Source organism: Anoplolepis gracilipes, chromosome 2 (assembly GCF_047496725.1).
Source record: "Anoplolepis gracilipes chromosome 2, ASM4749672v1, whole genome shotgun sequence".
In the NCBI taxonomy this organism is placed as follows: domain Eukaryota; kingdom Metazoa; phylum Arthropoda; class Insecta; order Hymenoptera; family Formicidae; genus Anoplolepis; species Anoplolepis gracilipes.
This window is the reverse complement of record NC_132971.1, coordinates 15,925,695-15,938,648: the sequence shown is the minus strand read 5'-3', so window position 1 is coordinate 15,938,648 and position 12,954 is coordinate 15,925,695. Positions and strand designations below refer to the sequence as shown.

Genomic DNA, 12,954 nt, shown 5'->3' with positions numbered 1-12,954 from the left:
ATTAGCAAAGTACAGCTGACATAAAAATAACTTGTAAGATACTTTTGTATGTAAATAATTTTTACGAATTTATTTTCTCTATAATTATCAAATATATTATATAATTTTATGTAATTATCAAAGATTGATGATAATTATTAGTTATAAAAACGCATATTATAAATACTGACATTATTCAATCAATATTTTAATTTTAATTTTAATTATTAATTTGTATATAAAAATAAATATATGCAGAGAGAAAGATCAGATGTACAAAAAAATGTTTCGATCAATCTGACGATTATGCAAGAACAAGAAACGCACATACGAGAAGCGAAGTAAGAGAACTCATTGGGACCGCGTTGATCACGTAACCGCGGGAATAAGGGATAAAGCGCACAAACGTCGTGCCCTTGGGCCCCGTTTCCATGGTTACTGCGAACTCAATATCCGCGTCGCCTGAGGGTTTCACAGCCCGGGGCTGTCATCCCTCGAATCCACCCGGCGGAACGCTTTTCTCTCTCTCTCTCTCTCTCTCTCTCACCCTCTTCCCCTTTCCTCTTCCTCTTACGTTCCGCGCTTCGTCTCCCTTTCTCTCTGGCTCCGTCGCGCCGGGCTGATTATATTCCATTTCTGGATCGCCCTGGTCACCTTGATGCCGGGTCCTTCGATGTACAACACGAGGCGGAATAGCCGTCGGCTACGCGGAAGACAGGCTCGAAATTCGAAGATATCCTCGGACAAAATCCCACCGTTATTGTCCGTATAAAAATTGAGGCCAAGGTCGATATTTTATTATGTTTTGCATTTTTATTATATTTTCGATTTTATTATAAGCTTCCTTTGTCTTCTCATTCTTAATGCAAAAACAATTCAACGTCAACCACATATAGCGAAGAGCTTATTGATAGATATAATAAATACAGATTTTATTTATAAAATAACTGAAGTAAAAATTACATTATTAAAGAATATGTGAATTGTCATAGAATAATTGTAAACGCAAATTTTTTCACCATTTTTCGGTTTTCGTCTTTAATATTTAATTATTTTGTTTCTTTTTTTCCAGAAAACATTGACAAAATATAATCTCAGCTCTTTTTTTAATCTTTTAAACAAATAACTATCATTGTCTCATACATTATTCTCTTGTACATGTCTTAAAAAGAGTAGATAATAAAATTTATTTAGTTCAGATTAAAATATCATGGAGAAAGAAAAATTACTTTAAAATAATAGTATCTCTTCTCTTTTTTTATAGTGAAAATTATCATGATTAACAAAAGAGTAACAAAAGATTTCAAAAATTATTGTTTGATAAATTTATGTTAATAAGTGTCTGTAACAGTATGTCTAATTTAAGGAAGAAGAGTTGCAAAATCATGTGGGAAAATTACCTATCTCTATTCCTTTTTCTCAACACTGAAGGAGGATTAACATATCCGAATAATTTTTACATATTTGACTATATATTTTAATTAATGCTAAATAAGTTCTTTGATCGTTCTACTTTTTGATAAAAATACAATTTCTTTAAACCAAACAATCAAATTTAGTTTATTAATTCTGAATAAAAAATAACAAAACAAACTCTGACTCGGACTTGGTTTTCAAGAAAAAGTACAGATAAGATCAAAAATGATTTTATAAAAGACGTTGCAAAGATTTTGATATCTTTCTTATATCTTCAATGTTTCTTTAGATGTTTAAAATTTAATTTTTTAAAGGATTGAAGAGAATTTTAACAATTTTAGTTATTTTCAAATACATTCTTTCCCTTAAGTGGATATACGAGATTATTTTGTAAGCAATTAAAGATATGAAAAAATTGTTCATACAAAAATTTTGTTTAGAAGATAATATCATGTGGTATTATTAGTTTTTTATAAGAGAAGGAATTAAAAAATTAATTTTATTTTAAATAGTATGCTGTATTATTTTTAATGTGATAACGGTGGTTGATACGAAAGAGTTCAATAGTCTATTAATTAAAAATCATGCAAAATCATAAAAAATTGTAAATTAATGAGATCCTTTTATATTTACCAATATTATCTGTAACATACCATTAAAAAATCAATTAAATTTCTTTTTTTCTTTCATTTACACGGAAACTAATCAAACCAATAATATCACTTATCAAACAAAACAAATTTTATGTGAATAATTTTTTAATTACTTACAAATTAATCTCGTATTAAATTTAAATCAGACATACTGTATGTATATAATTACATTTGTAATTGTAATTATAACATATAAATTATTTATTGCTAGATTACTTAGAAATACGTAACAAATAAACTCATTTTGATAATAGCACAATAATAATTCTGATGCTACAATAAATTCTAATTGTATTATTCAGAAAGAGTATATATAATTAGAATAATATAATCACACAGAAAGAAATAAAATAGGAATTTTTTACAAATGTATATTGTTATATGTGTACGCGAGATATATCATAAGCAATATAACAATATCGTAAGTAAAATTTACACATACAATTGTATATAGAAAGTCATTATCAAAAAAGCTTAGTCTCAGAAAAAAATTGTGCATTCAAAAAAAAATACAGTTATATATAGTTTTAAAACCCAGCTAAATATATAAAATTCTTATAGCAATCGGTTAGTCTTTAAAATTATTAATTTTATTTTTTGTTCAAACTTTTGCACGTTCTAGAAAAAAGATAACATAAATCGTTTCTATGATAAAAAAATATAAAAAAGATAAAATACACATATATGCTATCTCTTTACATATTATATCTCTCTCCTTAATAAACATTTTAATAGTTAATGAAACCAAAGAAAAAAAACTAATTAAAAAATGAAGAAATATAGTTTATATTTCGACGAGAGATTCGTTTTTGCATTTTATTATCTCTTATGCCTGCTGTGCTCTCTTACCCAGTACAATTTATAAAAATATCATAATGTACCACAAAATTGTGTAATGTACTGTTATATTTTTTATATATTCTCTTGTATTTATAGATATATATATTAATATTCTATCTACTGGCAGTAAAGAGAACGTTATGAAATATGCGTGGTGTTACGTTTTTTTTTTTTTGCTTCGAGTTCGTAAAAAATGATATAATAATTGCAAAAAGAATAACGGTTAAGTGAAAATCTCTTATACGCGATATGCTCAGCAGAGATTGATATACATGTAATAACAGTTTACACGGTTTTTTCAAATAAAATATACAGTTATTAAAAACGACTTATTTACACAAAATATACATTGTCATTATTTCTGTCACAACAGATGACTTGGATATTAATTAAATGAGTCAAATGGACATTAATTTTGAGCATTTAAATTTCAGTATGTATAAATGCTAAATTATCAATCATAACTCTTTCGAAAAGATGAAATCAATTGCAATGACAGAAGAAATAATAAATACGAAACATTTTATTTACACATACGCATATGCACACGCACACACACGCACACGCGCGCGCGCACACACTCACACACGTTCACGCTCAGACACACACACACACACGCACACGGAACACACACTAATAAAATGTTAAATGAGATTCTATTTAACACAATGGTATCACTTTTCCAATTATATAAAATCAATGGTACAGAATTATCGTGCATCATCTTTAAAGTTACGACAATTCATATCTTTAAACATATCTATTTTCCCTACACACTATATTCATTCAGTCTTTTTTTATGTAAAACCAATTGAAAAGCAATTAAGTGTAGTATGTAACAGTAATCAACAATTACAATTGCATACATCCATTGCTTAATCTTATTATTATTTGAAAATTGAGAAATGTCATACGTTTCAGAATATATTATTTTAGAAATATAGGAAGTACATAATTTTTTAGTATGCCATTTTTTTTAAATAAATTATGTGTAGAAATATTATATAATGAAATAAATCATATGTACCATATAATCTTACAACACTCAATTGTGGAAGTGACACATCGTTATATGGATACTTTGAAAGTACTATGAAAGTAAATGATTTTACTGAAATTATAATATATAAAATTTTTTTAAAACGAAACAAAAAAATTATATCGAAAAATAGTAATATAATAAAAAATAAAAATATCTTTATAAAAATAATATTTGCAATATGAAGATATGAAATATATAAATTTCATAATAAAATACATAATTGATTTAAAAGAAAAACATTACTTAATTCGAAAATCTACTAAATATATGTTACTTTATATTGCACAGATAATTTCATTTTATATTTTGTAAATGATATAAAACATGTGTAAGATAAAAAGATTAATAATATATCAAGTATTAATTAATCATAAATGTCGTACATGCAATATTTTCTTAATTGTGTTGAAAGAATATACTGTGTGGGTATACAGATAGTATAAAATATTGACACAACAAAAGAACTAATAAAAATCGATATTTTAAGTATTATTCTCTATGATCTCAGGCACCCACGCATACATATTTGTGGTTATTCTTTTTACATGTAAATCAGGTACTCATTTTAAATTTATTTTAATCGATTATGCAAAAAAATAACTTCCTGCAGAAGCTTATCTTATCATTAGCAGAAATCGTACATCAATTTCGAGAAGGAGAAATATAAATAATTAAATTAACATCACTCAAAAGAATATTGATTATTCTTATTTTTGTAAATATTTCTTTAATAAAAAACGTAACAGCTAATTTTTTTATAAACACTGAAAATCGTAGATCGCAATATACAACATAATATACTGATAACAATTCCATTTTTCAGTGGAGAGTAGCTATATTGTGTTGTACCAACATTGAAATTATCACTATTTATTAATTATATGTAAGATATTGTACAAATTATTCCATACTTTTTGGACAGTGTGCTCATGGTATCATTACATTATACAGTTTGCAAAAATACGATTTACTATTATAACAAAACCTACTTATTTTACACTAGCGCTACAATGTCCAAAAGTATAGGTCAAGTATTACAATGTAGCGAGCCTATACATAGTGACAATGTACAATCATTCACTTAATGCATTCACACATTCATATATTCATTATATAACAATGTTCCTACAGTGTTACCTCGTTAAAAGATTATTGCTCGGAATCAATCACTATCCTCTAATGTGGGCGCAGACTTATTTACTTTCCAGGAACTGTCCCATAAATCTTGTCAACGATCTGGACGACGTGAGACGAGAATGTGTGAACGAACAAAATAGAGCATCAGATAAAGTTCAAGTTTGTCTGCTCGAAAAAATGGGAGAGGAGAGAAAGGGAGGGATAACTAGCGCTATCGCATAACGTGGAGCGAAAAATCTTTCTTATAACGAGGAAGCACTGTATGGCCAGACACAACGTTCTCTCTTGCCACGAAAAGACTATGTTAGAGACTAATTGCGAAACATGTGCTCATACACATTGCTCCTTTCATTGATGCGATTTTGTGTTGAAAAATAAAGAATTATTATATATATATTACATTTAAAAAATGTATACTACAGTTAAAAAATGTTCAGTCATTTACAATAAGGAAGCTTAGTATCGACACGGTGGAAATAATTTTATTTTGAATATATGCGGGATTTTCTAAGCCGACTTCCAATGAATCTTATTGCAATGTGCAATTCGCGATTAGACACTGTACATTATTACAGTGTATGTTATAGCAAAGAATAACGTTACGCGATCCATCGAGTCAAGCTCATAAAATACCATACAGATAGAACGCCAGATTTCGGGCGGGTCACGAAAGTTCCTGCCCTTGACAGTGCATCACTTCAAGTATGATTTATACAATGTTGTGCTTCTACACGTTTCTTTATCCTGTTCTAAAAGGAATAACAAATCCCTGAAATTCACTCTTTTTAAACGTGGTCTCATTGGCATTTGTCTGTTTAATCCGCTAGCTGATGTATTTGCACCTGGAGTGCCGCCTGTACTGTTGGTCGATCCCGCTATGTCAAGCTTAGGCTTCTTGCGAGGACCAATTGCTTGTAAAGCTGTTAAATTTGCTTCCCTTTGCCTCAATTCTTCCATTTCCGCACGTTGCATCTAAACATAAGACATTGATTTAATTAAATATAAAAATTATGTTTAAATTTTGTTTTAAATTAAATTGCAATTTAAGAAAAATTTTTAAAAATGTTTTATTATATAAAATTATAAATATATACATATATTACCTCTTTGGCTTTAGCCTTCAATTTGAGTTGCTCGGGATCTTCTGCTCTTGCGCGACTTTTTGCGGCGCGTAAAAGCATTTCCCGTTCTTGTTCTTCATGTTTCTTACGCTCAACTTTATCTAAGTCTTCCAAAAATTTTAATTGCGCTCTTACATCTTGCGTAACTTCATATCTAGGATCGACCTATAAACAACGAAAAAAATGTTGCAAAAAGAGAGAAAAAAAGATATAATAAAATAGGTAAGATAAAATGTGCTAATTTAAAGGAAATAAAAAGGAAATAGTAACAAGATACAGGATTCATCTTTATATAAATGAACAGAAATGCAAAAATTTAAAAAAAACAAATAAGATAATCGTTTCAAATTTTACCTTTATAAGATCTATCCTGTGTTCTGCGATAACAGCTAATTTTTCTACAAAATTCTTTAACCTTTCTTGTACAGCATGCGAGATTAATGCTGCCACTTCTTGATTTGGTTCTTCCAGATTATGATTAGATGCTAAAATAGTATATTTTTGTATAAAGCTCTATATATATTTGTATTAATTTAATATAATAAAGGTAATATTTATTTTTTTTTATTTTCTTTATTAAAAATAATATTTATATTAATTTAATAATAAAGATAAAACTGAAATTACCAATTTGTTTAATTCTCTGTTGTAATGGTGTCATATGCAAAAATACTTCATCTTTACAAGATCGTATTTGGGTACCAACAAATTCTGTAGAACCAAGTATTCTTTGAGATTCTTCTGCAAGATTAACACCACCCATAGCTGCTACATCATTTATATCATCATCCGCCCTATATAACAAAATGGTTACATTATTATATGTTTATAATAATTACAGTATGCATTATCTTTAAATTAATATTTCATTCATTTATTAGCTTATTAATAGCTAATAAATGAATAATTACTTTTTCTAATTACTACTATGCTATTTTTAGAAAATAGAACTTACGTATATCCTGCTGATGAAAACGTTTTTTTCTCTTTTTCTTTTGCAGTCGGTTTTTGAACAAGAGAAGGCACTACGGCTTTATTAACAGTAGTGGTTGTATTAACTGTTTTGCCTTGTGTTGTAGTCGTGATCGGTTTTACGACCGTTGTTGTAACTATAGGTGGCTTCTGCACAACCGGGAGAGTGGGCCGAATTCCAGTTACTGGTACTGGCGATTTTACAGTATATGCTGCAGTAGGACGAGCCACTGTCGTCGTTCCTGGTCGAACCTAAAATAATATAATTTTTATTGCACATTTGTACAAAAGATCAAAAGATTGTAAAAAAATCTTTAGTAAAATTCGAGAAACATATATCATTGAAAATATGTATATATATATATGTAAGCTTAGACAATTAACATATATTAAATTCATATAACTATTCTATTATTCTTTTATTTTTGGTATCAAAAAAAGTGCAATTTCTTTAAAATATTTGATAATATCATGACACATAACGTATAATCACATAAACATGTATATTAATATCATAGCATTATAAGAATCTTACAAGTCTTTGTGGAGCAGGTTGGGCCGGACGTGGAACTGTTGCAACTACTGCTGCTGCTGCTGCTGCTGCTGCTGGTGCTGTTACTGCTGTTTGAGGTGCCATTACTCTTACTTGTGTCGTTGCTGGTGCAGTTGTTGTTACAGGAACTGTCGCTGCCACTGGAGGTCTATATTGAGGTTGCTACAATATATAGTAAAGTATAATTGTAAATTAGAAAATAAAATAAGTGAAAAATCTTCTCTTTTCTTTATTATAAGCATTACTATTATAATATTACATATTCTTTTAAAAATAATGAATTATATATTAGATATAAATTTGTGATAAAAGGTAACACATTAATATCTCAGAAAAAATTGAAAAAAAAGAAAAAAAAACACTTGATCAATTCCTTTTCAAAAACTTATTTGTCTAGATTTCTTTTTGCAAAACTCCAAAGTTCTTTTCCAAAATTAATATTTTTATAAAAAATTAATACATTTTGCTCTTGTAGGATTAATAGAATTTATGAAAGATATTTAATTCTACCTGTGTAATAGTTGGAACAACAGCTGAAGCTATGGAGAAAACAACATTGGCTGGAGGAGGTCTTATTCCTTCTATAGATAATTCTTTTGTGACAAGCGACTGTCGCAGAAGCGGCAGACTTTTCTTCAAGAATCCAATAAGACATGGTTGTGGTGAAGCATTTAACAATTTTTCAAGCCTATCACAAAACTCTTCTGGCTCAACTCTAGCATCGATCAGATCTTGTATCAAAGTTCGGACATTGCGTTCCACTGATTTAGGTTCTCGACTAGATAACTCTAATAAGTTTGCTAAGAATTTACGGCACTTTTCTTTGGTATTATCAATTTGACGCTAGAAGAAAGAAAAAAACTTCATTTAAATATACCATATAAAGTATTATAAATAATTATATTATTTTAAATTTGTATAAAACATACTGGTGCTGATGTTTGAACTGTTTGAACAGTAGTAGCCGTTGGTGCAGAAGTAGTTGTAGGTGCTGTAGTCACTGTTCCTGGGGTTGTAGTAGATGTAGTAATAGTAGGAGCAACAGTCTGTAGCAATACATATAAAAATAATAATTATATATATATTATAACAATAAGAGCAAATCTGCTTAAAAATATATAATTAATTTTATCATACATAAAGATACTATCAAAATAATAAGGTGTTAGATTTGTTTAAAAAAATTCGTAGGATATTATATAACTTTTTTGTTTAAATATAGGTAAAAAAAAGATAGAGTACATGCAGATATGATAGTAAAAAAAGTAAATACCAAAAAAAAGTAAATTGTAAGTAACCATAATATTAAAAGAAAATTTTGCACAAAAAAATTAATCATTGAACATCCTTGCAGCATATACATAATTCTGTTTTCATTCGTATACTCTCTCTCTTTTTTTTCTTTCTCAATAATAATGTATAAGTAATTAATGTAATTTATAAATAACATCAAGTAAAATTAATTATATATATTCTGACTAAAATAATAAGATAAATTCCCTAAATTTTCAAAAACAATTCAAGCGAATCAAAAGTACAAAATTTGTATTATTTTTTCATATATAATTTTCAAACTTTTTTCATTATTTATTGCATGCAGCTAAGAGAATTTAGTAAAATTCTATATTACTACATGATAAATTAAAAACTGTATCTATTTTTTCTACATGCATGCCAAAAATTAAAAATAAAAATCCTATTAAAAAATTTTAATTCATTGGCTATTGAAGAAAAGTATAAACATAGTTATAACAAATAAGTTTTCATTATATGATGTAATCATCTCCAAATTAACAACTTATTTAATAAATGATTTAAATAACCTTTTTTACATTTATGAATAAAGAAGTATGTATATATATACTTCTATAACTATATATATTTTTTTACTGATAGATAAAATTAAAAAATATAAAGCTATCAATCATTTCCTTTATGTTTTTTAAATTCAAGCAAGTATAGTAACATAACTTATTTATTACAATGTATTCTATAGACGCACCTGTACCTAGTACAAACTCATATTTTATAAATATTTTTGTAATTGTATATAGATATTAATATATATATATATAAAATATATATTATTTAAAAATAATGTATGCTAAATAATATTTATTAATCGTTTTACTTTATTTTGCAGATATTAAATACAGATCTCCTAACAAATTTTATATTATCAAAGTTATATCAAGAAATTTTTAAAAATTGTTTTAAAAATAATTACATGTATGCAATACTATTTTTTTAACCAATTATATATTACATTGTTAGCGTTGTGTAGAATTATTTCTAATTACTGTTATTATTTCTAATAGAAAAATAAATTTGTAAAAAGTATGTTTATACAAATTTGAATAATATATGTAATTACACATGCTTCTACTGTAAGATATAGCAATAAGAAAATAGTTTTAATAAATATATATATAAAATTATTAAAAAAGTACAGAAAATGTATAAATATCCTCACACAATTATGTTCTTTTTTTAAAAGAATTTATCTTTAATCTATGTAGCACTTCCTACATAACACCTTTAACCAAGAACTCATGCATATATTTGATAAAAACATTGAACTTTAATGCATTTACTACACTTCATGAAACTCAAAACATACTACCAAAGAAATGCATCCCAAAAGTAAGCTGATAATAAGATGTTATCAATTATGCAATTTAAGTTTGTAGAACATTTAAATCAAAATAATACTGATTAGATAATAAAGTTGCTCATAAAATTTTTGCGCAGAATATGTATTTAAGAACTTTAAGATCTGTAAGTATAATTTTTTTACATTATATATATATATATAGTGCTCATAAAAATAATAATGTATTAAATATTTGCAAATAATTTAAAAATAAAATAATAATAAACTTTTGTCATAAATACCCAAATTTAAATGTGAATAAAAAATGTTGAATGAAAAATATAAATTGTAAACATATATGAAATATATTGGCTTACTGATAACACCATTCCACAGAAAACAAAGTCACAAACTAAGAAGTCTCTACAGTAGCACTACATCGAGTCTTGTAAGAGGTATAAGAGTGCGTCACCTGAACAGATTTTCTTAGGGTGGCGAGTGGTGGGCCAGTGAACTGGGTATTCAGCCTACTTACAGTTGGCACTGAAGTTAGGCGATAGGTAGTGCCTGGAGATGGTGCAGCAACTACTGCATTGCCAGCTATACTATTCGGCGTAACTGCAGTACCAGTGGGAGTACCTGCAGTTGGAGCTGGACCTACCCTCAATAACTGATACTGTCCATTTTCTGTTTTTAATAACAGATGACCTTGAGTACCAGGTTGAAGGCCATGAAGTGCCTGTAATGTTATCTAAAAAATAAAAAATATTATTTATTAATTATTGTATCATATATTTTATAATTTATAATAAATAAATCAGAAGTTTTATATGCTATGAAGAGTTGAATAGTATGTAATATAAAATTCTACAATACTGTGAGGTATATATATAATTAAAGTATATATATATATATATATATTTAAAAATATATAATTTTTAAATATACATATATACTTTAAAAAATACATGTACTTTAAAAAAATTTTGCCATATTATTCATAAATGCTCAAAGGATCTTACCCCTGGAGCTCCTGGTCTTGTTCCTACCAATTGGTGTTGTCCAATTACCACTCTTGGGGTAACTTGCTTATTAGCTTGCTGTCCTGCTACTGGTGTTGCAGGACGCATTGTATTTACATTGAGAATTTGAACATTGCTGGGTACTATCGTCGAAGTAACTCCAGCCTTAGCCTGCAACGCTGTGCTGACTGCATTGCCAGCCACAGAAACTGGAACGGACATTGGAACAGAAACCATGCCGGGTGCTACACTAGTCTTAATCACTAAAGCTGCGCCTGTCGGCTTATTCACTGCGGTCACTGTTTGACTACCTGTCTGACTGACAGAACCGACATTGGAAACAACGTTCGATGTAGTCTGCAGAACCGGTTGTGAAGTTATACCTAAGGTACCATTCGCTAACTGCCCAACAGTTTGGGCAGGAAAGGAGAGCTTATTATTTGCATTTGCCACCCCTGTAGTAGCTATAACTTGTCCAACACCGGGATAGATGATCTTTACTGATTCGTGTGTCTTAGTCAAGCTTGGTATATGCGTGGCCTGATTGCTCGACACCTGGTTGGTTGTGGACACTTGATTGATATATGCAGCAGGAGGTATTCCTGGCGGTTGTGTATGCTGTTGCTGTTGCTGATGTTGTGTAGTGATGACCTGCGGCGTTACTGCGTTCGAGGTAACCACGTTCACTGGTAATAAAGTGCTGGTAGTGATGGGCTTAGTGACCTCCTGAGTCATTAGACTATTCACAGTGGTCACACCGCCGCCGTTCGAAACCCCATGTTTCTGCGGCTGTACCGCGGTGATGGTGCCCCCGTTGGAAATAGCGCTGTTCACCTGATGATTCTGTTGGCTAACCGATGCGGGACTCGCTTGATGGCCGGCCACGGTTGGCGTTGACGTTACAAGCTGCGTCTCGAGGGAGCCCACTATCGCGTTCACTGCGGATTCATCGACATCCGTGCTCAGAGCCTCCTCCAAAAACTTAGCTGACGCCATTTTCTTCCAAGCTCCAACTGTAAACTGAACTGCGCGTGCGCCTGTCGCAAATTATTCCCATGGTGCATTGCCTCTTCCCCCCCACTTTCCCCACTTAGCGCAGCGGAAAATTGTACGCGGCGAGTCTTCTGTTTACCAACGGGTGGTATAACCGCCAAATTCTTGCCATTTCTTTTAAGGTACCGAGTTGCTTCCGGAATATTCTCGACAATCACGTATTTCCGGCCGCGCGCACACACTTCTCACGAGCAACAAGTCGCGGAATCACGACGTCGTTTACGACTGCGAGCTAAGTTATGGCTGTCGATAGCGTGTACACACGTCACCCGCCAAAATGGCCATCTTCGAACATGCAATCAACACGCCGTATATGCAATTAATACAATGTATTATGATAATACACATACAGACCTATGTATTATTATGCGAGAAATTGAACACAATTTTTTTTCTTTAAGTCTTTTACCGTAACCGTATCTTATTGAACTTTTTTTTATTACTTGCAAACGCTCGCATGAGTTACTGAAAAGTAAGCATGTTCCAAAATCCGTAATCATTCTTCTGCGGGTTATGTGCGTTCCCAAACCAATAATACCAGATTCAGAACATGCTGGGAGACTAGACTCTCTA

At 29.7% G+C, this 12,954-nt stretch overlaps 1 protein-coding gene across 2 annotated transcripts; it reads right to left on the bottom strand.

Annotated features, from left to right (window-relative positions):
* Positions 1–4,295: 4,295 nt before the first annotated feature.
* LOC140676356 (transcription initiation factor TFIID subunit 4) lies at positions 4,296–12,869 on the bottom strand. Of its 2 annotated transcripts, none has more exons than XM_072911320.1 (10): positions 11,329–12,869; positions 10,779–11,057; positions 8,643–8,759; positions 8,224–8,556; positions 7,696–7,875; positions 7,144–7,412; positions 6,816–6,982; positions 6,543–6,673; positions 6,171–6,353; positions 4,296–6,039 (listed from the first exon to the last, which is right to left on the bottom strand). In XM_072911320.1, the coding sequence occupies exons 1-10, from the start codon at positions 12,322–12,324 to the stop codon at positions 5,761–5,763; spliced, it is 2,934 nt and encodes a 977-aa protein (XP_072767421.1). In that variant the 5' UTR covers positions 12,325–12,869; the 3' UTR covers positions 4,296–5,760. The 2 variants fall into 2 exon arrangements, with proteins under 2 accessions (XP_072767421.1, XP_072767422.1); XM_072911321.1 differs by having other exon boundaries at positions 4,297–6,039; positions 10,842–11,057; positions 11,329–12,867.
* Between the last annotated feature and the right edge of the window lie 85 nt (positions 12,870–12,954).